The sequence below is a fragment of the Phacochoerus africanus genome, chromosome 4 (assembly GCF_016906955.1).
Source record: "Phacochoerus africanus isolate WHEZ1 chromosome 4, ROS_Pafr_v1, whole genome shotgun sequence".
In the NCBI taxonomy this organism is placed as follows: Eukaryota; Metazoa; Chordata; class Mammalia; order Artiodactyla; family Suidae; genus Phacochoerus; species Phacochoerus africanus.
In genome coordinates, this window is record NC_062547.1 from 140,856,801 (window position 1) to 140,884,220 (window position 27,420).

The following is a 27,420-nucleotide window of genomic DNA, read 5'->3' on the forward strand; positions in this document are numbered from 1 at the left end:
GCTTCACCTTTGATTCTGCTTTTTGCCTCATACCCTGAATCTCATCTCTCTGCAAGTCTTACTGGGTCTACCTCACCGTCGATAGCGACTTGAGACACTGTTCCTGCTGTGGTCCAGGCCGCCGTCATCTCTCCCTGGCTTCATGCAGTTGCTTCTCAGCCAGGCTCCACATCCGCAGCCCTGGGTCAGGCAGTCTCCCCCGCCACCAAGCACCCAGAATGCTCAGTCCTCTCTGACGGCTGCCTGTCCCTCCGTCCTTACCCTGGCCCACGAGGCCGGGGCGCCTGCCAGGAGCAGAGCCTGTCGCCTATCTCCCTCACCTCCCGCTGTGCCTTCCTGGGATCCCAGGGCTCCAGCTGACCCTGCCACGCGAGGGCCGTGAACGGCCTTTGCTGTCGTCCACTTCCCCGGCAGACCCGGCTCCAGGCTTCGTGTTGGTGACCCCCTCCTGTGCTCCCACCTTCACCGTCTTCAAGTCTGGGGCCAGCGCCTCCATCTCACGCAGCCTTTCCTGAGCACCCGTATAAAACGACGGTCTTCCTGCTGCTTGATCGCGCTGATCACTTGCCTCGATGTCTTGCAATTCCCCTTATTGCGTTGGTCATGTCTCCCGTTGGAATACATGTGAGAGCAGGGGGTTTTGTCTGTTATGTTTTGTACCTCCACGGCCCAGAAGAGTGGTTGGCAGACACATAATCAATGAAGGAAGAGGAGATGTTTGGTTTTCGTGGGTCTGTGACGGGCCGTCGAGAAAGGTGGGGAGGTGGAGCTTGTGTTAGGAGGCTCCCCTTGGAGCACTCAGAGGCTGAAGGTGTCGGGGACCCCAGATTAAAGTGGCCAAGGGTAGGAGTTCCCTGGTGGCCTAGTGCTTAAGGGTTCAGCACTGTCACAGCTGTAGTAGAGGTTCAATCCTTGGCCCAGGCTGTGGGTACAAAAAAATAAATAAATAAAAAATTAAATGGCCCGTGGCAACACAACTCCAGGCTCTAGCATCCACACTGGTGCCTCGCAAGACCCCCACTGTCCTCCCCTTCAGCGAGGGAGGGACAAACCCAGCAAACCCCCGGCGGTTTCAGAGCTTCCTCCCACGGCTTCTCGTTTGAGCCTCACAGCGAGGCCTGGGCTGGGCTTGGATTGGGCCCTGGTGCAGATGAGGGACTCGCCTCGCTGCCCTCCTGTCACAGGCCGGCCGGCTGGGCCAAGAGCCAGCCCCAGCTGTTCTGCCTGCTGCCCTGCAGCTGATAACTTCCAGAAGATGACATTATGTTTCAAGTCAGCAGCTAATCAGGAGCGGCTGGAGGATGCACAACATGCGAATTTTATTTCACAGTTAAAGCAGAGGTAGGGCCGGCCGTCAGCCCCCTTGGTGTTTCCTCGGGCCGTAGCCACCAGGTTCGCCCTTGGCCTTAGATAAAGTCAGTGCGTGAAAATACATTGTCTGTTTTTACCCCTCAAAGCAGCATTTGCTACCCTGTAAGAAGGCCCACTATTAGTTCATTTAATTTTCTTTTTTATCGTAAAGTGGGAAAGTTAGACTAAGAGTCTGCTTAATGCTGTAGGAAACACTTGTGTTTTACTCCAGTAGCTTTCCCACCCAGGACGCGTCTCACCTTTGTCTTAAGGTGCAGGCGTTGGCGAAGTCCATTTCGAACCCCAAAGCTTTGTCAAGCAAAGAGTCTGGACGCCCTGGCAGCACTTGGCAGCCCTCACTGCGGTCAAGGACCCCTGGGTCCTTTGGGAAGGGGCGGCCTGGTGCCGTTGCTGCTGCTCGTTGAAGGGGCCGCATGGCTCGTGGTCAGTGAGGCAGGCTCTCAGACAAACACTGAGCCGTTTTAACTTGATTTTCCTCCGCCGTGGAATCCTGCAGGAAATCCTGGCTCTCCGTCTGTTGGGCCCTGGGGCTGTGGACCCAGAGGCTCAGGGCGGCTGGAGGCCCAGGCTTGTGCTTCACTGTGTTTTCTGTCTGGTGGCAGACCCCTGAGGAGCTGGACGACTCGGACTTCGAGACGGAAGACTTCGATGTCCGAAGCAGGACCAGTGTCCAGACAGAGGATGACCAGCTGATCGCCGGCCAGAGTGCCCGGGTGAGGCCCCGCTTTGCCTCGGCCTGCAGACCTTCCCGCTCCTCTCGTGTCTGGCCTTTTCTTTTCCAGGAAAACTCACTGTCGAGAACATACTTCTTGTCCTCTGCAGTTAACCTGGGGGTTCCTCCGAAATGTTTCCCCAGCTGGAAGCAGGGCAGGAGCATATGGGCCTCCTCGCGGTGCCCTGGGCTTTGGCGTACGAGGGGCCCTGGGTCCCGAAAGCCCCAGGATCTGGTCAATGCAGCGTTTGTTAAAAAAGTCGAAAAAAGGTGGCTCTCTTTGCCTATCTCAGTGATACCACGGGCATGAACTATTTAATTATTCATGGGTGAAAAACAACACAGTAGCGCATTCAAGAAAACCAGCGCCACTGCATTCACTTAAGTCATTACATCTTCAATCAGTTGCATTTATGTTTTTGGGAGGATGCCAAGAAATATTTCTAAGGAGTCTTTTTTCACCCTTTAGAAATCATTCTGGAAAAGCGGTACCTCCCTGCCTTAAGCCCCCCACCCCCGCCCCGGTCCTGAGCATTCAGGAAGCAGAGTGGAGAGGAAGGAACGCAGGGCCCGAGGCTGGGGCTGGGGCTGGGGCTGGGCAGCCAGCCTCCGGGTGCTGCTGCCATGAGCTCTAGGTGGCCTCTCACGTCCCTAAAATGCTCCCTCGGCAGCAGCTTCTCTTGTGCCCACTTTCCTTCTGTAAAGTGTACGTTCCAAAACTACTTCCAGGTCACCTTGAAAAGCTGGAGGTGGACTGGGCCACAGGAAGCGCCCTTCAGGGCCTGCCAGGGACACGAGTCCTCGTCTCCTCCCCACGACAGGAGGCAGGGTGACACTTGTAAAGCATTAAGCAAAGCAGGTTGTGTCCCTGTGCAGGTTGATGGTGAGGCTCGGCCCGGGCCTTCTGCCCTCATCCCTGTCTTGATCCACCCTACAGCTCGGTCTTCAAAGGGGGTCGACAATTCAAGCTGCTCTAAACTTCTGCACAAAATGAAGAAATGGCCCTTTGAGCAAAATGAAAGCTATTACAGCATTATCCTACCTGTGTCATAGATCGCTTGGTGGAAATATTCTTGCCTAATGCACTGTGGGAACTTCATATTCTCTTTATGTAAGAGCTTTCTGTGCTTCTGATTTTAGGCTATCATGGCTCAGCTTCCCCAGGAGCAAAAAGCGAAGATCGCGGAACAGGTGGCCAGCTTCCAGGAAGAAAAGAGCAAGCTGGACGCCGAAGTGTCCAAGTGGGACGACAGCGGTAACGACATCATCGTGCTGGCCAAGCAGATGTGCATGATCATGATGGAGATGACGGACTTCACCCGGTGAGCCCAGGGGCCCAGGGGCCCAGCCCCCCCCCTCCCCCCACCCCCCGACGGGGCGGGGGGCTTCAGGTGCTACAGCCCTCCTTGTCTGCTTGTTCCAGAGGTAAAGGGCCGCTCAAAAACACGTCCGACGTGATCAGCGCCGCCAAGAAGATTGCTGAGGCAGGATCCCGGATGGATAAGCTCGGCCGTACCATCGCAGACCACGTGAGTGACGGGCTGGCCCGTGGGCCTCCGGGTTCATCCTGGGGCTCAGGCCGCCCAGTGGTGGTAACAGTGTTTTCTCATGAAGCACTGCTCCTAACTTGCCACCCAGCTCGGTTATGTATTAGCGTCGTCGTAAGGATTTCTCAATTCCTGTTCCTCCTCCGACTCGTCTTATAAGGCAGGCCCAGTTTGCATTAAAGCTCATCTGGAGCAGGGGCGTGGGCCCTGCAGTCCTTGGTGGACACGGCAGCTCAGACCAGCCTCTGCTGGTGTTTATGGCTCTCATTTGGCTTCAGGAGACGCTCTAGGCAGGTCCTAATAATACACTGAAACCAGGTGTAGGAGAGCCTCTGTGGCTTTGTGTCACGTAAGAATCAGGAGCCTTTTTGGCTGGTGCTTTGGAAGGCTGATGTGCCCACCTGGGGACAGATGTCTCCGTGCTCAGCCACCCAGCCTTGGCCCCTTCATTCTTCAGAGCAGCATGTTCCTCCGTCCTGGAAAGGCCACCATACATTCCCCTGATGCTTCCAACGTGGTCAGAGACGCTCGGTCAGCTCAGCTCGGGTTACAGCGGGTCCTCCACTGCCCTCTTTGGTCTAATAATCCAGTACTGAGCCCCCGCTTCCCCTGGCCACACGGAGTCACGGGGCACCCCCCCCCCTCGCCCCATCTCCACTCGGGGACCAGCGCCGTCTTTCTGCGTGATCACTGAATGAGCTGCGGCGCTGCCCTGCTCAGAATCAAGTCCTCGCTCTCCCGCAGGGTCTGCAGGCTTAATTGAACCACTCTCGCCCTCCCTGCTCCCCAGCCTCCCAGGAGGGGGTGCACCCCTCCTTCTGTGGGGGGCCCTCCTAAGCTGGCCGTGAGCTCTGGCAGCAAGACAGTGCTTTCCCGGGACGGGGCGGGCCCTCCCGGCCCCCACATGCTGTGTGCTCTGAGCCACTTACATTCTCCGTCGTGGCCTGAAGTGACTCTCGTGTCATCAGGTGTCCACAGTGGGGGTCATTGAGGAGCAGAGGAGCTGCGGGGACGGTCTCAGGCAGCCCCAGGGTGCTGCCTTTTCTCCAGAAGCAGCCTTGCTGAGGGTAGCCCCGGGCAGTCACGGCCCTGGGTCCTGGGGTGACTCCTGGCTCTGGAGCACGCGGGGCCTCTGAGAAACAGCCGGCGGGGTGGGGGTGGGGGGCCGGGGGCCAGGGGCCTGGTGCTGAGCCCGCTCTCCCGCAGTGCCCGGACTCGGCCTGTAAGCAGGACCTGCTGGCCTACCTGCAGCGCATCGCCCTCTACTGCCACCAGCTCAACATCTGCAGCAAAGTCAAGGCCGAGGTGCAGAACCTGGGCGGGGAGCTGGTCGTCTCCGGGGTAAGTTCCGTCTGGGAAGAGGCAGGCGTGGGCCCTGCCGGCGAGTTTCCTCTCGGTCCTCAGAGGCCAAGGGCTGCTCGGGGCCGCTCCCTGCAGAACCGCAGCTCTGCTGAGCGTGGCCTGTGCGGGCCGCTCCCTGGGAGAAAGTGCTTGTAGCTTCCTCACTTTTCTTCCCTCCGAGAGAAATGGAACCCGTTGAGAAATTGCCGAGGTCACGCAGATAGCTTTCCTCAAACCTCCCCCATCCTCCAGGTAGTGCCGGTAGCGTCTCTTCCTGGGTCTGTCTACCGCGTCACAGGTCTGGACCCTTTGTCACCTTGGGCAGGAGAAACACCTCCCTCCCCTGATTCCCTGTGGCTTCTGCTAAGGACGCCACGGCGTTGCCTTTCACACGTTCTCAGCACGTGCACACCTGCTGCAACCGAGATGCCCCGGCCCTGGGGAGCCGTAAGGCAGAGGCTCTGAGAGGGGACACCCCCCGGCCCTGACCGTGGGCTTGCTGTCGCGAGGCGGGGCTGTTGACGGTGCTTGCGGTTCCAGTGCTGCTGCCGCCACCCCCCACCCCCCCGCGACTGCAGCAGAGCCCCCGCCCCAAGGGAATCATGCGGTTGAGGGGGCAGTGAGCTAACGGTCCCGCGAGCTTTTCTCAGGCCTCCCCCTGCTCGCCAGCCGCAGCACAGGCACCTGCGGGCGTCGGGTCCCAGCAGCAGCGGGGGGGCGCTGCGGCCTGGCCCCGGGCCGCCCGCGCTCACGGCTCCTCCCTGCTGTGCCTTCTAGGTGGACAGCGCCATGTCCCTGATCCAGGCCGCCAAGAACCTGATGAACGCCGTGGTGCAGACGGTGAAGGCCTCCTACGTGGCCTCCACCAAGTACCAGAAGTCCCAGGGCATGGCCTCCCTCAACCTCCCCGCCGTGTCCTGGAAGATGAAGGCGCCCGAGAAGAAGCCCTTGGTGAAGAGGGAGAAGCAGGACGAGACCCAGACCAAGATTAAGAGGGCCTCGCAGAAGAAGCACGTGAACCCCGTGCAGGCCCTCAGCGAGTTCAAAGCCATGGACAGCATCTGAGGCCGGCGGCTGCGGGCGGCCCCCTGCTCTTGGCGTCCCGGGGACGCAGGCAGGCGGGTGAATGTTGGGGACAGGGACAGTCTTGTGTTTAAGTTGATCAGAAATCCTTTTAGAATTGAGGAGCACGTATCCAGCTCTGTCTTTTTTACAAGCTTCCGTCAAAGTTCCTTAACCAAAGAGACTCCCACACTCACCTGTTGGTAACACTGTTGACCAAGTCGACGCGCCCGCCCGCCCGTTGTCCTGGCGGCGGCAGCATCAGGCGTTGATCGCAGGGGCCTGGCTTCAGGGAGGGGCCTTCGCTGCTTCAGGCAGGGTGGCTGGTGGTACGTGACCAAAGGCGACCCAGAGCAAGCGGCCTGGGCGTCTTAGAAGGCGGCCCTGGAAAGTGAACATTCCCAGAAAGGTCTTTAGAGGGACAGACCCCACGAAACTCAGTAGGACATAGTTGTATCGGGAAGAACGGTGATGACGCGAAGACGTGGTTACAGCCGCCGTGTGCGCTCGCTGCAGGTCATGACTAGCGTTGCTCTTTTCAGGCTAGGCTGTCGCGACGCCATGATCAGAACACGCTTTCCCCCCCTTCTTCGGCTTCCAGTGCAAATTCCTCCTTGGGCTCACTTCTAATACTTGCAGAGTTTCTTGCCTCGGGCTTGCGGCAGAGGCCTGGCAGACGCGTGTTTGCTTGGGCGGTAACACAGACTCGGCTTCTTTGTGACCACCGTAGCGATGACTCTAGCCATAGGGTATAATTCGACTGCCTTATTTAAATTTTATGCATTTGTTTTTACACTAACTTTTCCCAATAAAGTCCACTATGAAACCAGATCGAAAGGGACAGAGTCCTTTTCTTTGCCTTCTAGTAGAATCGAGTTTTACAGTCAGCATCTGTGCATTTGCTCACAGCACCGGTGGTGAGGGGCCCTCCGGCCGCCCCTCTTTCCCGGCCTTGTTGCCGGGCGAGGAGCCTCTGCCCGTAGCTCCAGGCAGAGCAGCTGAGGGCTGCTCGGCCTTAGAGCTTCCGCGCCAGCCCAGCAGGGAGGGCCGTGCTCACTGCAGGAATTCACACGTCCGTGTCCTTGTCCTCCCGGTGCAGGTCACAGCCTCAGAGGCATCACTGACGTCTCTCTGGATGTCACCCCCTCCTCCGAATCATCCCTATCAGCTGGCAACCGCAGCAGGATAATGGCTGAGAAATGCGAAACCGCCACAACCCACGTCCCTTTCTAGCCAACGTCCCACCTGAAGCAGAACTCCCCACGGAGCCCCTGGAGGCTGTGGCTCCTCTGCTCCACGTCCCCCTGCCCTTCGGTCAGCTCTCCGCCCGGCCGTGGGCTCCCGTCCACACTGCGCGCTGGGCTCGCCTCCGTCCCGCTGTCCTCACCGCACCAGGGGCCGGGAGACACGCCCGCCTCCTGGGCGCTCCCGCCCAGCACCCCGAGCCCCCGCTCCGGTGTCCTGCCGCCGTCTCCGGGCGCTCCTTCCCCTCTTCCCGGGCGAGCTGTCCCAGGACCCGGTCCCTGGGCCTCTTGTCTGGTTCTGCTCCCTCCTGGGTCCGAGTCCATCCGAGGGCCGGCTTCGCCAGAACCGCCCTTGGCTAAATGCCTGCCTCCTCCTGCCACCTGGATGACGTCCCACGATCTCAAACGGGAGCTGCACGGGGTCTTCCTTCTTTAAAACGAAGCCCAGGTCCACCTCCTCCCCGGCTCCGGCTGCCGTCACGTGGTCGAAGCCCCGCGTCCCTCTCTCGGTTTCTATCACTGTGTAACCAACTGTGCTAAAACTTAGCAGCTACGATAACAAATGCCACCTCACCGATGCCGAAGCCCAGGGATCCCAGAGCAGCCGAGTGGGAGGTTCTGCCTCAGGGCCTCCCAGGCTGGGTCGCCGAAGGCTTGAGGAGCTGGAGAGCCGCTTCCGGGCTCCTCCACGCGGCCGCTGGTAGAAGGCCTGGGATTGGGCCTCTTCCTGAGGAGCCGCTCGGCGGGGCCGCTGGCTCCCTGCGGAGTGCCTGGGCCAGGAGAACAGCAACCAGATGGAAGCTAGTTTTTTAAAAACCTCCTCTTGAAAGTGCTCTGCCTTCCATCCCCTCGGTATTCTGTTGGTGACGGGGGCCAACGAGGGTCCGCGGTGGCAGAGGACACCGCCCTTGGCAGGAGGCGGCTCCCACGGTCATTCGTCCGTGGACCATTGCAGGAACCTACCTGCTGCCAGACGTCTGTGCTCATCCTGTTCCTCACGGAAGCCACAAACCCCCAAAAACAACACGAGTCGCTGTCATTCGCTCAGACCTTCCAGTGGCTTCCTCGTCCCTTGGTAAAAGCCAAGTAAATACGGCATCTTGCTGTCTCTGGCCTTTCTTCTCACGGCTCTTTGTCATTCACCCTTTGCACTTGGGGTTCCACTTTCCCCAGGACCCCTGTTACGTCTCAGGACAGGGATCTTGTCAAGAGGCCCCTCATCAGAAAGACCACCTTGGGAGTTCCCGTTGTGGCTGAGCAGTAGTGAATCCGTGAGAATGTAGGTTCCATCCCTGGCCTCGCTCAGTGGGTTAAGGAGCTGGCATTGCTGTGGTGTAGGTACCTGACACAGCTTGGATGAGAAAGTGACAGTAGGGACTGAACAAAGACAGTACATTGGGAGTTCCCACTGTGGCTCAGTGGTAACAGACCCGACTAGGATCCATGAGGACAAGGGTTCCATCCCTGGCCCCACTCAGTGGGTTAAGGATCCGGCGTTGCTGTGAGCTGTGGGGTGGGTTGCAGACGCGGCTCAGCTCTGGCGTTGCTATGGCTGTGGCATATGCCTGCAATTGCAGCTCCAATTCAACCCCTAGCCTGGGAACCTCCATATGCCGCAGGTGCAGCCCTAAAAAGACAAAAAAAAAAAAATACTACCTCTGATAAATACTTACATGCCCTGGTTCATAGCTTTGAACGATTTACACATCCATTTGTTTCTGTTGGAAGCTTCACAGGGATGAGTGCTTGAAATCGCAAGCTCTCCAAGGCTCAGGACACGGTCCCTGGCTGCCCCAGGGCCCCTCATGGGACCAGGCCCATAGCTACAGGCCTCCCTTTCCTTGGCCCCTCCTGGTGACTCAGGGTCTGTGCTGCCGCTTGGCACATCCACATGGCTTTTGCTGCTATGAGTTTCTCACAGTCCAAAGCTCTCTTCCAGGCTACGGATCCACGTCTCTCCCCAGCTGCTTCACCCATCTGCTGATGTCCTGCAGTCCTGCACCCCGGTGCCAGGTCCCCATCCGGTCCAGCTCCCGCTCAGCCCATCCACTTCTCTTAGCAGAGGCCAGCCCCTCTGCTCCCCTGGACTGCCCTCCTCCCTCCGCCTCCAGCATCCATTCTCCGCCCAACGCAGAGGAAGCTTCCAAAAACCCTTCTCAAGAGCAGAGCCTTTTGCCTACAGCCCTGTCTGGGGCTCCCCAGCGCCTGCCTCTGTGACCCTGCCCTCTGCACCCACGCTGCCCCCTGGTGGCAGTTCCTGGGATGACCTGTGCTCGCCCTGAGAGTCCATCACTTACTTCCGTTCTGGTCATCACGTTGCCAGCCCAACCTTCATACCATTAGTTGCTTAAAAATACTAACATTTTTTTAAAGCTTCGCCTCCTCTTCAACAATACCTATGAAATCATGTTTGCTATTTTTTTCTAATATATATTCAAATAACAATTTTAGTAAATGTTGGTTCAAGTATTACCTATAATCATCCCTGGTACCTCCGGGGAAACACTGACCTCCGGGCTCAGCTCAGGCTGCTGGGCCCCGGCGCGTGGTGTCACAGCGCGGCCCTCACGGGACTGTCCCACGTTCCTCTGGGAAAGAGCTTGGTCTTGGGTCACCCTATCGCCCAGCAGCGGGTCTGACACAGGCTGAAGAAATAGCTGTTGAACCCCTGGAATGATCCATGGCTTCAAACCAGTCTACCAGCAGATACCGGAAGGCGGAAAGCAGGACACCGAGGAGCCACCAGAAGCCTTGCCCAGACATCGCGAGGCGCTCCTCCGCCCTCAGCAGGATCTGAAGCGGGGCGGCCTGGGCTGAGCGAGAGGGAGACCTGCCTTGCCGTGTCCTTGGGCGATTTTCTCCGGCCCCTTGGCCACCGCTGAGAGAAGAGTCTCCTGTCAGCATCCTGAGGCTTTTTGCTTCTCAGTCTGGGCAGCCACGACCCTTAGCGGCACCTCCTTGGTGGCCTCAGGGGCCTGGCTGCCCCTCACACCTGCTCTGGCCACGACCCACCCTCAAGGTGGGCACAGCCCAGCTGCCCACCCCGTGCCCTGCGAAGGGCCCTGCAGCGCCTCCCGCAGCCCCTTCCAAACGCCCCACCTCCCCTCTGCAGCCCCGCTCAGGCTCAGCGTCCCCTCCTGCAGGCCAGGGCCCCGGCAGGCGCTTCCCTGCGTCTCCCCGTCTCACCTGCACAACCTGGGAGGCGGCGGCGCTCTTCCTGCCCCTCAGCTTTACAGCCGAGGGGTCGGGCTCGGCGTGGAGCCCCCTCGACCCGCAAGCCACCAGGCCCTCCTCCCAGCCTCTGGGTCCAGTCCCTTTAAAGGCCCCAGGTCCCCACCATCCCCTCCACTCCCGCGGGCCCCCAGGACCTGTCGGCGCAGGGATCCTCCTCCTGCCGCCAAGGGCTCCCCCTCAATTCTGCCCTGTCTTCTGCCCCCCGCATCATTCCCATCAGCACACAAAACGTGTTCATAACTCCTGGGGTTTAACAAAGAGAGATGCCCTCCCCTTATTCCAAGCTCCTCGGGTGAGGGCTCGGACCCTGCCTGCACTGCCCCCCGAAACTCCATCCAGTCCTCCTTGTAGCCAAGGCTGCAGCAGCCACTCCCGCCCTCCCTGTCACATGTCCCACCTGCACACTCTCGTACCAGCTCTTTCTCTTGCCTCCTCATGTTGAGCTGGTCCAGGCCTCTGGCCTTGCTCCTCTTATCCGCCTCGTCTCTGATGATTCCTGAGCCAGATAATGAGCAACAAGCAGCTGGAGGTGGGGGCCGAGGGGGGGGTATTGCATATATAAACATCTATTTTGTTATACATTTTACTCTGTAGAGTAATTGTAGCGCACATTTCGTAAATAGCAAAATATGCAGAGGAGTTCTCGTGGCTCAGTGGTAATGAACCACTGAGGATGCAGTTCGATCCCTGGCCTCACTCAGTAGGTTGAGGTTCCCGCATTGCCATGAGCTATGGTGTAGTTTGTAGATACAGCTTGGATCTGGCCTGTCTGTGGCTATGGTGCAGGCCAGTGGCTGTAGCTCTGATTTGACCCTTAGCCTGGGAACCTCCATATGCCACCGGGGTGGCCCTAAAATGAAAAAAAGAAAAAAAAAGAAAACAAAAACAAAAAAAAGCAGTATTCTTTACTCTAAATTCCACATAGCTTAAATTCCACTGAAGGTTTTCATTGATTTTTTAATTTTATTATGATTGATTTACAATGTTCTGACCATTTCTGCTGTACAGCAAAGTGAGCCAGTCATACATATATATACATTCTTTTTCTCACATTATCCTCCATCATGTTCCAACACAGGTGATTAAAATACAGTTTCCTGGATAAAAAAATAAAAAATAAAAGGAAAAAATCGAAGAAATATAAGATATAGTTCCCTGTGCTGGAGCATAGGATCTCATTGCCTGTCCACTCCAAATGCAAGAGTCTTCATCTACCAACCCCAGACTCCCAGTCCCTCCCAGTCCCTCCCCCTGTCCCCGGCAAAGTCTCCTCCATGTCCATGATCTTCTCTGTTTTATAGATAGATCATTTGTGCCATATTTTAGACTCCACATAGAAGTGATAGTATATGGTATTTGACTTTCTCTTTCTGACTGACTTCACTCAGAATGAGAGTCTCTAGTTCCATCCATGTTGCTGCAAATGGCATTATTTTGTTCTTTTTTATGGCTGAGTAGTTCTCCACTGTATATATGTACCACATCTTCCTGATCCATTCATCTGTCAATAGGCATTGAGGTTGTTTCCATGCCTTGGCTATTGTGATTTTCTTTGATTTTTTGCTGAAATCTTGCATCCAGAGCCAGCCTATGCTTGCACCTGACCAATGGGTCTGGTTCTGACATGAATGTTGGCTGATATTTGCTTTAAGGAGTAAAGAAGTGAAACAGCAGACACAGATGTGGGAATTTCGCTTGTCAGTGAGTGACATTTTGCTGAATCAGATAATAGCTGTCAAATGCTACAGGACAACTTCCTCGATTTTCTGTGCTATCTATAGCTGCCATACTTTAATTGGCATTAACATTTTCTTCATCACTTTCTTAAGTCTAGACAAAATCAACAAAACAATACATTAAGCCTTGATTGGGAGCATTTCCCAATTCCCACGGTGTCAACACCCCCCCCACGTCAACTTTCCAGGCCCACCCGCTGCATGGGGTCCTGAAGGTGGAGCTGGGAACAGACCTTGGGGCACAGTTGGCGTTTCCACCACCAGATGCAAAAGACGGAAGTCATCTCAGGAGCACAGACCACAGGCAAATGTAATTAGGAACAATTTGGAGTATTTATTACCTTCAAAAAAGTTAGTTGTAAATTTACGTGGAGTAAAATCCATTCTTTTTGGTGCGGAATTCTGAGTTGTAACAAGGGCACAGAGTTGCGTGACCACCGCCACATCAAGATACCCAACAGTTCCAACACCCCTGCCCCAAGGTTCCCGTGTTACCCCAAAGACGTGACAAAACTCTCTCCCTATAGCTCTGCCTTTTCCAGAACATCACAGACAGAAGCGAACTTGAGCCTGGTGTCTTTGAATCAGCAGGATGCGAGAGACACATGTGTTTGCGGGGGGAACCTGCAGTCTGTTCCTGGGCTGAGGCGCAGGGGCAGGGCGTGGGCCACACCGGTCTCTCCGTCCCCAGATGAGGGACATTTTAATGGTTTCTAGGTTGTTTCGGTTTTGTTTTCATTTACACATCAAGTGGATATAAGTGTTCAAGTTTTCGTGTAAACAGATTTTAGTATCTTGCGTAGGTAAAGCCCTGGGAGTGAGACTGGGATGCTGGGTGCTGAGTTTGTGCTGAACTTCATAGGAAACTCCCCAGCCGCCTCCCACAGGGGCTGTACCCCCGTCTGCGTTCCCACGGCGGCCCCAGCAGCGCCGCATCCTCTCCAGCACGTGGTATGGTTGCGTCGTCTGTTTTCTCCCTTTAGCCGCTTGAATAGATGTCTAGTTGTGATTTGTGGTGGTTTTAATTTGCATTTTCCTACCAACTAATGAGGCCGAGCCTCTTTTCACTTGCTTATCTGTCATTTAGTATATCTTTTTTGGTGAAATGGCTTCTCAAATTCTTTGCCTATTTGTTTAAAAATTGTGGGTTTTTTTTTTTTTTAGGGCTGCACCCTTGGGTGGAAGCTCCCAGGGTAGGGGTCTAAGAGGAGCTGCAGCTGACAGCCTACACCCCAGCTCACGGCAAGGCCAGATCCTTAACCCACTGAGCAAGGCCAGGGAACAAACCTGCATCCTCATGGATGCTAGTTGGATTCATTTCCATTGAGCCACAATGGAAATTCCGGGTTAACTATTTTTTTGTTGTTGTTGATGAGTTTTTGAGGATTTTTTTTTTTTTTTTAATATTCTGGATACACATCACTTGTCCGATGGGTAATCTGCAAGGTATTTTGTTTGTGCCTTGTCCTTTTCTTTAGTTTAACAGTATTCTTTCTCTAATTTTGATGTAACCCAATTATCAATTTTTAACTTTATGAATTATGCTTCTGGTGTTATATCTGAGAATGCTGCCTAACACAAGGTCACAAAGAGTTCTCTCCCATTTTCTTTTAAAAGTTTTATAATTTTTCATTTAGGTCTATATTTGGTTTTGAGTTAAAGTTTGCGTAAGATGACAGGTATAGGTAAAGGTTCATTTTCTAAAACATGACTGTCCAAGTTTTAGAAAAAAAATTGCTTTTAGAAAAACGTTGCTGTACCATTTATTGAAAACACAATCCTGGAGTTCCTGTCGTGGCACAGCAGAAACGAATCTGACTAGGAACCATGAGGTTGCGGGTTCGATCCCTGGCCTTGCTCAGTGGGTTAAGGATCTGGCGTTGCCGTGAGCTGTGGTGTAGCTCGCAGATGCGGCTCTGATTAGACCCCTAGCCTGGGAACCTCCATATGCCGTGCGTGTGGCCCTAAAAGGAAAAGACACAATTCTTTCTGCACTTAAGTGTCTTTGCACTTTCATCAACTCTATTCGCTCTATTTGTGTGCGTCTACTCTGACCTCTGCTGTGATCATCGATCTGCATGTCTGTTCTTTAACCAAGGCCACGCTCTCTTGATCACGATGGCTTTACAGCACCTCTTAAGATCAGCTAGCATGAGTGAGTCCTCTACATTTACTCCTCTTTTTCAAGACTATTTAAGCAATTCCAATTTCTTTGTATCTTCAAATAAATATTCAAATCAAACCCTTGATATCTAAAAACTACCTGCTGGGATTGCAATGAATCTAGGGTTCAGGTTTATTTTTTGCGGGGGGGAGGGGACTGATTTTTTACCAATATTGAGTCTTCAAATCTATGTACTCAGTGTGTCTCTCCATTTAGATGTTTATTTCTTTCATCAGTGTTTTAGAGTTTTCAGCATAAAAATTGTGCACATTATTTTGCTAGATTAATACATTTCCTTTGTTTCAGAGCTATTGTAAATGGTACTTTTAAAAATTTCATTCCCGATTGTTCACTGCTAATATACAGAAATACAGATAGTGTTTGTATGTTGACTTAGTGCCAGTTCCAGAAGGTTTGTATTTGTTTGTTTTGTTTGGTACATTGCATGGGATTTTCTACATTGACAAACATGTCATCCATCAATGGAGACATTTTTCTTTTTTCTTTTTCAATCTGTACACCTTCCATTTCATTTTCTTTTTTTCTATCTTTTTTTTGGCCATACCCACAGCATATGCAAGTTCCGGGGCCAGGGATGGAATCTGAGCTGTCACTGTAACCTACACCACAGCTACACAATGCTGGCCCCTTAACCACTGCGCCACAGCGGGAACTCATTTCCTGATCTTGAACTGCCCGGGACTTTTGGCACAGTAGTGACATGGAGAGATGAAAATAGGCACTCTTGCCTTGTTCCCAATCTTAAAAAAAGTCATTCTTTGACCAGTAACTTTGAGGTTTGTTGCAGGTTTTTATGTGGTTCCCTTCATCTGTTTAAGAAAGCTCTCTTCTATTCCCAATTCACTCAGAGCTTTTATTATAAATGGACATTGAGTTTTGTCAAATGTTTTTTCTTCCTCTGTTGGGATGATCATGTGGCTTTTTCTTCCTTAGTTTCTGTGGCGATTTGAGGTGAACTAGTCTTGCATGTCCAGGATCAACTCCACTTGGTGATGGCGACGCCCATTTCTATACGGCTTCATTCCTTTTCCCAATACCCTACAGGGGAGCTGTGCACTGCTTCGGTGGGGCTCGCAGAAAACCTCCTGGCCCTACCGAAGCCTCCACTGTCTCCCTCCCTGTCCCTCCTGGCCGCATCACGTCCGAGCGACTGTGGTCTGAGCTTTTCCTTTTAATTTCTTTTAGGGCCGCACGGGCAGGATATGGACATTGCAGGCTAGGGGTCGAATCCAAGCTGCAGCTGCTGGCCTGCACCACAGGTCCCGGCAATGCTGGATCCTTAACCCACTGAGCAGGGCAGTGAGGCCAGAGATCACACCGCATCCTCGTGGATGCTAGTCAGGGCGGTTCCCACTGAGCCCCGCGGGACTCCAGGAACTCCTTTTCCAGTCTCTGTCTGGGGCTCGCCTCAGAGTAATGCTGGCCTCGGAAGATGAGTTTGGGAGTGTCTTATTCTATTTTCAGGAAAGGACTGTGTAGAATTAGGGTTATTTGGTAGAATTTGCCGGTGAAACCATCTGGTCCTGGAGGTTTCTTTGTGGAAGAGCTTAAACTATGAATTCAATTTCTTTAATATATACAGAGGGCTCCAAGGGCTGTTTATTCTTGAGTTTTGGTAGTCTGTGTTTGTGGGAGGTATAAGAACGGCTTCCCAAAGATGTCGACATCCTGCTCCCTGGAATCTGGGAACATGCGGCAAAGGGGAATAAAGGCTGAAGCTGGAATTAAGGTTGCCAATCAGCTGACTTTAAAACAGGGAGATTTGGGGAGTTCCCGTTGTGGCGCAGCGGAAACGAATCCAACTAGGAACCATGAGGTTGCAGGTTCGATCCCTGGCCTCGCTCAGTGGGTTAAGGATCCGGTGCTGCCATAAGCTGTGGTGAAGGTCGAAGATGTGGTTTGGATCTGGTGTGGCTGTGGATGTGGTGTAGGCCGGCAGCTGTAGCTCCCATTAGACCCCTAGCCTGGGAACCTCCATATGCTGTGGGTGTGGCCCTAAAAAGCAAAAATAAAATAAAATAAAATAGGGAGATTTTCCCGGGTGAGCCAGCGTGATCACAAGGGGCCTTAAAAACGGGAAAAGGAGGGAGTTCCCGTTGTGGCACAGTGGTTAGCGAATCTGACTAGTGGTTAGGAACCATGAAGTTGTGGGTTCGATCCCTGGCCTTGATCAGTGGGTTAAAGATCCGGTGTTGCCGTGAGCTGTGGTGTAGGTCGCAGATACGGCTTAGATCCTGAGTTGCTGTGGCTCTGGCGTAGGCCGGCAGCTACAGCTCCGATTAGACACCTAGCCTGGGAACCTCCATATGCCACATGTGTGGCCCTGGAAAAGGCCAAAAAAAAAAAAAAAAAAAGGCGGGAAAAGGAGGCAGAAGAATGAGTCAGAGTGTCATCATGTGAGAACCTGATTTGCTTTGCTGGCCTCGAAGATGAAGGAACAGTCCAAGAGCCAAAGAATTGGGGCAGCCTCTAGGAGCTGGAAAAGGGGGGGAAAAACCACTCCCCAGAGCCTGTGGGAAGGAACAGCCCTGCTGATGACTCTGATCTCGCCCTGCGACAGCTGTGTCGGACGTCCAGCCCACGGAACTCTGGGAAGACCCCGAACTGGGCGAAGGCACCGGCTCGTCGTAACTTGTTAACAGCAGCGACAGTAAACGAATGCAGTGAAAGACGGTGTTCTCCAAGGAAATGGGCCGTCATTTCTTCTATGCTGTCAACCTTATGGACCTAGAATTGTTGGTAGTCGTCGCTCACCCTTTCGATGCTTGTAGGGTCTATGCTGATACCTCATCTTTAAGTCCTGGTGCTGATAATTTGTGTCTTCTTTTTTCATTTCATTGATTTTCTTTCGTTTTTCTGTCTTCCATTTTATTGTTTTCCACTTTTCTATTATTTTTCTTCGGCTTTCTTTGGGTTTACTCCGCTCTTCTTTTATTAGTTTTTAAGAGTTACCTTTGCTTTTCAAATATGTTATTTGATTGTCAATTCACACACTTTGATTTTTAATAGTTGCTGTGTTTAACGACCAGCCTGCAATGCCTGTGACGCCTGTACGTGTCACACACTGCCTGCCGGGAGCCGCCCCCTCACACCCCAGCTTCGGAGCGTCTCTTTTCACACGGGGCCTCTTCCCTCGGCTCCAGACTCTCTCCGGCTGCCTGGTCAACACCCCGCGCTTGAATGTACAACCATCTCGACACAAACACAGCAAAACAGCGGCCACCACCAGCTCCCCGTCTTTTGCCTCCGCAGTCTACCCGCAGCGCCTCTGCACACCCCTCGGCTCATGTCCCGGGGTGAGGCTTCACCCCAACCCTCCTGCTCACACGCCGCAGGCAGGCGAGGGAGCAGGTCCTGCGGCTCCGTCTCTACAGCCCGCGGGGAGTCTGAGCACTCACGGCCTCTTCTCCGTCATCAGCCTCTGCTCTTTAGGCCCCGCTCCGGGCCCCGGCTTCCGCCCCCGTCCCCGCGTCGTCTCTTCTCGCCACGAGAGCCTGAGTGACCCTGGCAAAAGCTCCGTCACCGGGGTCGCTGCCGAAGTTCCCGCCGCAAGGCAGCAGCTCCAGTCCGCGCCCGGGCCGCCGCTGGGACCCGCTTCCCCCTCTTGCTGGCGCTTTGCTTTTCCGCCAAACCCCAGCGCGCTCCTGCCCGGGGACGGCTGCCGGTGCTGCTCTCCAGCGCACGAAGCAGGTCCCCGGATGCCCACCGGGCTCACGGCCGCCCCGCCGCCCGCCGCGCGCCTCCGCAGAGAGGCCTCCCCGGCCCTCCTCGCCCCCGTGTCGGCATCTCCTGCCTTCGTGGTTGTTGGCACCGACGCTCAGACATCGCACGACACACTGATGTGCCATCATCCACCCCCCACTCCCAGGCCACTAACCGCTCGTGCCCGGGCTCCTAGGAGTATTGAGGCAGCCTGGAGAATGCAGGAATGAACAGGTGAGCAGCAGCCAGGAGAATGAACACCCAACCAAACCCTTGCTCCCTGTTCCATCAGGATGAGGGCACCCTCTCTGGCAGGCTGGCAAGGCACTGCAGAACGAGGCCCCACCACCTCCTCCAGCTCTGCTGAACGCTGGGCTCCTCAAACGGGAGCCCCCTCTCTCAGCCTCAGGCCTTCCTGTATCTTGGGGCTGGAAATCCTTTCCCAGCCATCGGCTGCTTCTGCAAATGTCCTTCCAGCCACAGTGTGGCTACCACTGGCTCTGGGAGGCCTTCCTTGACCTGCTCAACTAGGGGCAACTCACCGAGGCCGCCCCCATCACAGCATGTCACGCCGCGTGGCCTCCCAAGCAGACTGTGAGCTCCTGGCGGCTGAGCCTGTGACTGAGAAATCTCAGGGCTGTGAGGCCTAACCCAGACGGAGTGGATTAACAATAAACCCAGCCTGCTGAGCGGTGGGGAGGGGTCCTAAGGCCACCACCGCTCTCCCTGCCATCCTCCCACACAGAGAGCCTTCCGACCAGCTGAGGAGCCGTGAGCCACAACCCCTCCAGGGACTACAGGTGCCAGCCAGGGACGGCTCTCAGTCCAGGTCTGGCCAGAAGGCCAAGAGCCCTGTGGCCCCACCACGTGAAAGGGGTGGGAGAAGAGCCATGCGGAGGGAGAAGCTGCATCACCCCAAGTTCGGTGGCTGGAGCTCCCCATTACCCTTTCGTGCCTAAGTTCAAGCCCAGGTCACACTGCTTGGCTGCAGCTCCCGGGACGGCGCCCAACGGGAAGGCAGAGAAGGGCTCCTCCTGGACCTGCAGACAACAGTCAGTGATGAACTGGGTGCTGGAACCAGAACCCGCACCCACGGGGCCCCGAGCCTGAGCCGTGGCCCTGGGTCCCGCCGCGGCCTGTCTACTAGGAGGGCCTGCTTCAGGGCCCAGCACCAAGAAGTCAGAGACCCAGGACAAAGCTGAGGAGGCCACTGAGAAGACAGACTGCAGAACAAGCTTCACCTCCTACCTCTTGTCCGTGCCATGTGAGGTAGGGAATAGAGCAGAAGTGGCCCCGTCACCCGGCTGTGGGCTCAGCAGCCTGGGGCAGGTCTCCCCCCCGCCAACCCCAATTTCACGGCTCCAATCTCCTTTCTACATTACAGACCTGCTGTTTTATGCGGCATACCTGCGAGAGAATTAGGGCTCTATACTAGTGTGCCTCTTCCCATGGGGCCCCCTTCCCACATCCCAGGTCAGATCCCGGGGGTTACAGAGGCCTCAAGGGATCCCCAGCCCTGGCCTGACATCGTCACCCTGGGGCCTCGCGAGGCCTCCTCCCACACCCCCATGCCCTTGCCAGTCTCACCCGAAGACTGCACCTGCTCCTACAGGCTCAGTCTCACTTCTGCCAGAATGAGGCCCCGACTAGACTGGTTCCCAGCCCCAAGTTCCCCTCGCTGCTTGTGCCAAGGGCAGCCCCATCACCCCGCCCCTTCCCCTCCCCCTCCCCCGTTCTCAAATCCACCTGCACAGTCTCTTAGCACCATCTTTAAAGTGACTCTTGGAGTTCTCTGGTGGCTCAGCAGGTTAAGGATCCGGCATTGTCACTGCAGTGGGCTTGGGTCTGGGAATTTCCATATGCTGTGGACACAACAAATAATAAATACATGAATAAATAAATAAAAATAAAGTGACTCTTGACTTTGGCCTTAGCCAGGTCCCAGCCCCTCCTCTCTGGACCCTGCCTTGCTCTGCTACAGAACAGGCAGGCTACCTGGCTTCTCGGGCTCCTGCTTCCTCCCCGCCCCACAGCCGGGAGAGCTCAGGTTTCCTGTGTGTTGTGGCATGAAGTGGGCAGGAGAGGGTCTGAGGCTGAGCAAAGGGACTGCAGGGACAAAGCCACCAACTTGCACCAGATTTCTCCGGGCCCCCGTTTCCTCTTGGCTTGTGAAGCTGAGATTTCTACATGCAAGTTCAGAATGGGGAGATTTCTGCAGAGAGGCTGGGAGGGGCTGCCTGAGCAGCAGGAGTGAGCCTCTGGTGCAATGGGAAAGGCTGAAAAACAAACGCACCAGACTCCAAATCAGGAAAGCCTAGAGCAGGGTTGCCGTGGCAACTTGCGGCAGGCTCCCAGCCCGGGTGCTCAGCCTCTGGGGTGGGGGCCACGACTTGTCAGGCTCGGCTGCCCCTGCCTCCTCCAAGGCCGCCTCCTCTGGCTGGGTGGCTGGGCAGCTGGGCGCAGCTCAGCACAGACACGGGGGCAGGACGAGGGGCACGGAGCGGCACCTCTGCCCTGTCGGGTGGGCTGGCAGGCTTGGGCTCCCACTCCCAGCTTTAGGGAGCTCTCTCCTCTCCTAGAGTGAGGCCTACACCCAAAGGCCTCCAGAGCGCGGCAATCACCCCCAGTCCTGCCACCCAGGCCCCCGTGCCAATAGCTCCAGCCCCGCCCATCAGCTGCCTGGGCCACCACGGCATCCCTGCATGTGGAGATGCCCTCTGGCTTCCACCCGTGCCAGGGGCCTCGAAACTACTACACAGGCACAGAGTGGGGTGGGGGGGCAGTGAGAGGACTCCCCAGATCCCCTCACAGCGGGGTCACGGAGGGGACGACCACAAGTGCCGGGCCCTGGTGTGGTGCTTTATGCGATGACATGCCCCTTTGACAGGCGAGGCAACAGTCTCAGGGCAGCTAAGTGACTTCCCAAAGTCCCAGAACCACTGGCTGGTAAAGGGCTGGGTCCCAGAGCTGGGGTTTTCCAACCCCTGGCCCAGACCCTTCCCACGGGGCTGCTACCGGACACGCCGGACTGACCTTCCGGCATGTCCCCAGGGGACCTCAGGGGCCTATCGCCCCATGAGCACCAGGGCTGTGCCCAGTCTGCATAGACAACAGCAGACACACAGACAAGTCCTTCATGCCTCCATTTAATGGCCAAGTCAGCCCTGCCCAGGTGACGCCCAGGCCCCGAGGGTCCTCCCTCCTGCCAGGTATCCCCTGAAGAGTCCACCCAAGCCGGTGCCCGCCAGCCTCACTAGCAGCATCCTGGTCCAGTCCCAGCGTCCGGGGCAGCTTCATCTCAGCTCGGTCAGCAGGCTGTTGATGGCACCCAGGAGTTCCCGGAAGTAACCCTCATCCTCACCCTCGCGGAGCTCCAGGGCCGCCAGAGCCTGGTACTCAGCCTGCAGGCTGACCAGCGTCCTGCTGAGCTGCGGGTCTCGACGGTAGTGGTCCCGGCAGGTGGCCAGGAGGGCGCCCAGCGTCTGCAGCACCTTTTCACGGGCATCGTGCTCTGGCAGTGCCAGGAGGTGGGCAGTGATCTCGCACCAGCCCTGTTCCCGAAGGCCTGGCAGGAGGTGCACCTGGCGATACTGCTGTAGCTTCTCTGGGGATGTCTCCCGGGTCAGCTCGGCCTCCTCCTCAGCAAACATCTGCCATCCGCATGGCCAAGAGCCAGGGGAAGAGGCGGAGAGAGAACGCAGAACAGTCAGCGCTGCCCTTCGGACCTGAAGGTACCCGCGAGTCTGCACCCTCTGCCTCCATCCCCTCGGGCCTCGAAGGCCCTTCGTGGGAGAAGGGCAGCTGGATTCACGGCCCTACTGAGGCTCTGCAACTCACCCGTCTAGCCACCCATCTGCCCAACCACCCCCTCATCAAAAACCATCGTGTGGCACGCCAGATGCTGGAGAAACCAAGATGGAGACATGGCCCTTGGCTTCAAGGAGCTCAGGATCTAGCAGGAGGGTAAAAATTAACGGAGGAATTCCTCAACAGCATGACACCTTTTCATCCAGCCAGGCAGTGTGGAGGCAAACAGCCTGGGTTCAAATTCCTGCTCCCCCACTGACCTCTGAATGGTCTGGGCTGGCCCTTCGGCTCGCCAAGACCCAGTGTCATCACCTCTTACACGGAGACGACGTAACTGCCTCTGGACTGCTCGGAGGACTCAGAGGGACAGTGAACACGCAGCAGCGCCCGGAGCACACCCACAACGTGAACTTCGCCACCAAGAGACATTAGCTGCACCAGCGGCAGCAGCAGCACGGCCACAAGTGCAGCTCCGCCCCTCAGGGGAGTCAGGGTACGCAGACACAGGAGGCTGGCACTTCCCTGAGTCTGAGGCAGGCGTCCAAGGGGACGAGGGTGGAAGGTCCACACACACAGGAGGGTCACAACAACAGGCCTCGCCCGCCTCACGCCGGTAAAACAGCAGACTGTTCTGGCCGATGGGGCAGGAGGGCCAGCGGCCTGGAACACCTGGGCATCCCTCCAAGGAGGGCGGCCACCGTGCCGAGGACCTGGGGAGCTGAGGAACATCTGGGCAGGAAGGCACATGCATGGCCGGTGCTGGTTAAGTGGAGAAACCGGCTCCATCAGGATAGGGTGGGAACCAATTCTGCCAGGCTTCCCAGGCAGTAAAGGAAACACCTTAAACCCGACAGGTTACCAACTTATTTCACAATGCAGAGCACTGGGCACTCGACAGTCCCGGCAAGCCCCCGGGAGTCTGTCAGCTCATTTCAAACCTCAGAGGAAGGCCAGGCAGAGCTGGAGCGCGGGCAGCGGGCAGAGACGGCCCTTACTGGGGGTATTATACGCAAGAAGGAATCCCTACCCTAACTCCAGGGGAGGATGAGGCATGCAGACGATGGGAAAGGCAAGAGGGAAGCCCAGAAAAAAGATCAGGGGTCACAGGGGACCACATGACGGCCTTGGGGCCCCCTGGAACTGGCAAAAGAAGCAGGAGAGATGAAGAGCCAGCCTCCTGAGACAAAAATGGCCGAGAGGGACACCCTGGTAGTCCTCTCCAACCTAGTCCCAAGTCCTGCCAGCTCCACCTCCAAACCCCACCCCAGCCCTCGGCACCCTCTGCCCACGGGCCCTGCAGTGCCCTGCCTCCTGCCCCCAGCCTGCAGCATCCAGTCAGGCCTGCCCAAACCCTTCCCAAACCAGCATTTCTGATGAGGACGGACCCCCTTCCTTGGGACAGGGAGGCTCTTGGGGATCTGGCCGCCCTGCGCTCAGGCACCGCCCTGTACACGCTCTCCCCCAGGGCTTGTGGGGGTGAGGCTCCCACTTCCAGGCACCCCTCACCCAACCCCAACTCCACAGCCAACCTGACTCAGCCCCGATCCGGCACCTCCCTTGACTTCCCAGAAGAGGTCAGGGCCCCCATCACTGCCTCCACGATCTGTGTGTGCTCAGAGGCTCTCTGACAAACATCTGCATGACAGCACCAGGAGGGCAGGGCCGTGAACCTGGCACAGTATCAGGCAGGGCAGGCCCCAGTCAGCACGTGTGGAAGGAACCAGTGGGCGGGTCACCCCGAAGCCCTTTGGCTCCAGGGAAGGGGACATGGGCTCATGACCACAGGCAGGCATCCCAGCTCTCAGATGACAGGAGGCATTTTCTTGGTAGAGGCCCCGCCAAGAGACAGAGGAAGAAATGGCTGGGCCTGGCGGGCCACAGAAGGGGCGAGCCAGTGACCCCAAAACCTGTGAGGCAGGTCTACACTCCCGTAGGAGCTCGGCAGGGTCAGCCGCTACCTCTCCATGCCAGCGATGCCCTCACGCGCATGGCACCCCTGCTGGCAACACAACACCCCCCTCTCTTCAGGCAGCTCTGCAGCCACCCTCGGCCTGGCTAGTTCTTCATTCTTTCTGAGAAGCCACAAGAACAAGAAGCCCTGACTGTCTCATGCATGGTGTCCAGCTGCCATCTGTCCTCACGCTCCCGGCTAACGGCCCCCACCGTTCTCCTCTTGCACTGTTGGCCGAGAGAGCCCAGTCCCTCCCTGATCTTCCCAGCACCCCCAAAAACCTCGAAGGCGGAATCCAGAGCCCAGCAGACGCAGGCTACCCTGGTGAGACTGCCAGTGGTAGCTCTCTGGAGGCGAGCCAATGTCACAGTGCCCGGGGCTGCGGCAGCAAAGGGACACCCAAAACACCAGAGGAAAGTGATGGGCTTCTCCTGGGAAACGCCAAGCCATGCACAGTTGCTCCCGCAGGCGCCCTGGCCCACTCCCAGGATGTCAGGTGTGGCCCAGGCCTGGTGAACTGGGTCTGAGCATCCCATGGCTGCCTGCTGTTCTGCAGCGTTGCGGGGTTGGGTGGGGGGGAGGGAGTCAGAGAGTAAGTGAGCGAGTGAATGGGAGACTGAGACTGAGAGACAGACAGAAGCCAAGAGCTGCAGAGAGAGGCAGCAGCAGCGATCCGGATCCTGAGGCCTGGGGGCGGGCGCACACTACGGGGAGAGGCGGGGGGAAGGGGCTGGGCCTCTGCCTCCGACTTAGCAGTGGTTCCAGCAGCTGCTGTCCGCCCCGCGCCACGAACCTGCAGACGGCTGTAGGGGCGCGTGCGGCCCCAGAGAGGCACCTGAGAAAAGCCTGCCGATGCTCTCTGCAGCTGCATTAAGATCAGACCTGGCTGGTTTGACCTTCTCTTGATTAAGACACTTTCCAGGCTCACAAAGACAGAAGTGGGCTGGGCACCAAGTCCCCTGCAGGCGGCATGCCCCCGGGGTCCCTGGGGCCCTGGAGGGCTGCCATTCTGGGCCCCTGCCCAGAGCCACACTTCCAGAGGAGGAACACCCAGGTTTCTAGAATCTTAAGGTCCATCTTCATTCCAGCCCCTGGCTCCTCTGTCCCCTGGCTGCTGGGAGGGCTCCCTGACACAGCTGCTCCAGCCCACCTGCTCCTGGGCACCTCCACCCGTGTTTCTGCCAGATGACCTTTCATCCCATGGAGGGCTGACCCTGGCTGTTGCTGGCTTCAGTCACGCTGACCCCCGGGCTTGCACCCTTAGCCCTGACCGCTGCCAGCAGCCCCCCTCCTCACCAGCCCCGTGTCTGCCCAGCTCAGGGACACCCAGCTCTGCGGGTGCAGGGACAGATGGAAGGGATGGACAGAAGGGAGGGTCAGACGGCCAGGGGCAGACACAGAGCACAGCACGAGGCAGGCTGGGCACCCACCTTCTCGTGACCAGGTCGTAGAGCAGAGTGACCACACGCACGGCCAGCACCTCCGTGCCCTTCTCCTGGACCAGACTCTCAGGACCTGCAGCCCCCCCATCTTCAGGGAACTGCTGCTGGGCGTACGGGAAGTGTCGTAATAGGGAGCACAGGGCAAACAGGACCTGGGGAGGCACAGATGCAGGTGGGGAGGGGCAGGTGCCCCAACGACCCTAGCCCTGCCACTCCTCGGGAACCACCCGCCACCCTAGGGTAGAGCCCAGGCCTTAGGGCTATGAGAGCCAGGAGAGACCTCAGACACCTTCAACGTCTCCCAGGGGACAAAAGGAGGCGCAGGGCAGGAACCAGGGTGGTGGGCCCCAGACTGCACTGCGGGAGCTGAACCCGGGCCTCCAGACACCTCGCGTGCTATTGCGCTTCCTTAGGCGAGGGGGCCTCTGCTGCCTATGCCATCCACTGGACGACCATCCCGGTGCCCACAGTGACGGGCACAGCCTAGAAAGGGACTCTTGCTGCTCAGGCTCCACGGGCATGCGGGTCTGGGCAGGAGAAGGGGAGCAGAAACCTACCTTCTTCTTTGCAGTGAGAGGCTGCTCAGTGGCCAGAATGACCAGCAATTTCTGCAGGGCTCCCCCTCCACGGCTTCCACCTGGACCTTTGGGTTGCTGGGGAAGAAGCAGAGCAAAGCATGACTCTGTGCCTCCTCACCAGCTGGGGGGCACGTTCCCGGGCCCCATCCAGGCAGCCGGCCCTGGAGAGGAGCAAGGGGCGCAGGGGTGCCCGCTCCAGAACAGCTGGAATTGAGCTGGGAAGGTGGAAACAAACTGGTGTAGGTCCGCGTGAACACAACGGCCTGTGGCACAGACAACAGGGCCAAGGGCTCCAGACCAGCGCCCGTTCCCCCACGGCCACCAGTTTGGGCTGATCTGGGAATGAAAATCACCCCTAACCGTCTTAAGATCCCTGGGACGCTAAAGGGGCCACTTCAGTGTCCTTCCTCCTCCATGTCCCCAAGCCGACCCTCGAGCACACAGACACCATGGAAGAGATGCTGGAGGGAGGAAGGCGGAAGAAAGAACAAGGGGCGGGGAGCCTCTGACCCCCTGAGCAGGTCCTAAAACAGACCGACCCAGCCAGACCGACCCAGCCAGCACCCCGCTGGACTCTCCACTTTTGTCCCTGTATCTCAGCCCAGGGCCGGCCATGGCGCAGGGCCCTGGACAGTGGGGAGTGAAGGAAACACTCAAAACCCAGAGCTGCCCCTGCAACTCCCGGCCCCATTCTGGGCTGGAGAAGAGTGATGAGCTTCAAAGCAACGTTTTAGGCAACAGGCCTCCTGAACAGAAGGAGGGAGGGACTTCCTCTAGGGCAGGGGGCCCGACAGGGAACATGGCTGGGGACCCCTGCTTTCTGAGATCAAACTGACAGGCCCTCGCAAGGCTCCCTCAGCAGCAACTGATGAGGCCGCAGGAAAGAAAGGTGCAGGCAGGCGTGTACAAAGCCTGAGGCCGGCAGCATGGGGAGGGGCCTGGAGGGGCCAGGCCACGGGTGAGACACGGCTGTCCCGCTCACCCACACAGCAAGCACACCTCTGCCTCCAGCTGGCTCAGCGGAGCGTGGCCACCAGCCCCAGAGACCCCCAAAGCACCTGTTCCTCCCAACCGCCACCTTGGCAGGGGGCCCTAAGAGTGTCCTGGTGAATGAGGCAAGGCACAAACAAAAGAGAAAAGGGGGGGCGGTGATGAGAGAGAGAGAGAGAGGATAGAGAGAAGAGGATAGAGATAGTAATAGAGAGGATAGAGGATTCGATATATAGGCTCTATCGCTTGCTCCCCGATTATATCTATCCTAGGCTATACTCGTTAGAAGGTGAGCAGCGCGAGTCGCGGATTTTAGACCTTTATATATCTCTTCGCTTCCGATTCTCCTCGCCATTTCTCTTCTTCTCTCATCTCTTCTTCTCTCTCTCCTCGCAACTTCTCTCTCTTTCTGCATTCTCTCTTTCTCTTGTCCTTCTCTCTCTTTCTCTTTTCTCTCTATCCTTACTCTCTCTATCTCTGCTCTTCTCGTTTCTCTCTCCTATTCTCTCTCTCTTCTC

The 27,420-nt window shown here is 56.7% G+C and overlaps 2 protein-coding genes across 3 annotated transcripts in view; one reads left to right on the forward strand and one right to left on the reverse strand.

Annotated features, from left to right (window-relative positions):
• Positions 1 to 6,864, forward strand: part of CTNNA1 (catenin alpha 1) — a 187,816-nt gene extending 180,952 nt beyond the window's left edge. For both annotated transcript variants that reach the window (XM_047778741.1, XM_047778742.1), the window contains 5 exons: positions 1,974 to 2,084; positions 3,224 to 3,405; positions 3,507 to 3,612; positions 4,837 to 4,971; positions 5,749 to 6,864. In XM_047778741.1, the coding sequence (XP_047634697.1) occupies positions 1,974 to 2,084; positions 3,224 to 3,405; positions 3,507 to 3,612; positions 4,837 to 4,971; positions 5,749 to 6,036 (822 nt within the window). In that variant the 3' untranslated portion in view covers positions 6,037 to 6,864. The remainder of the gene's footprint in view (positions 1 to 1,973; positions 2,085 to 3,223; positions 3,406 to 3,506; positions 3,613 to 4,836; positions 4,972 to 5,748) is intronic.
• A 14,400-nt stretch (positions 6,865 to 21,264) lies between these two features.
• Positions 21,265 to 27,420, reverse strand: part of SIL1 (SIL1 nucleotide exchange factor) — a 172,619-nt gene continuing 166,463 nt past the window's right edge. Inside the window, 4 exon segments of the mRNA XM_047778744.1 lie at positions 21,265 to 21,784; positions 25,319 to 25,486; positions 25,892 to 25,959; positions 25,962 to 25,987. Coding sequence (XP_047634700.1) covers positions 21,428 to 21,784; positions 25,319 to 25,486; positions 25,892 to 25,959; positions 25,962 to 25,987 — 619 coding nt within the window. The 3' untranslated portion in view covers positions 21,265 to 21,427.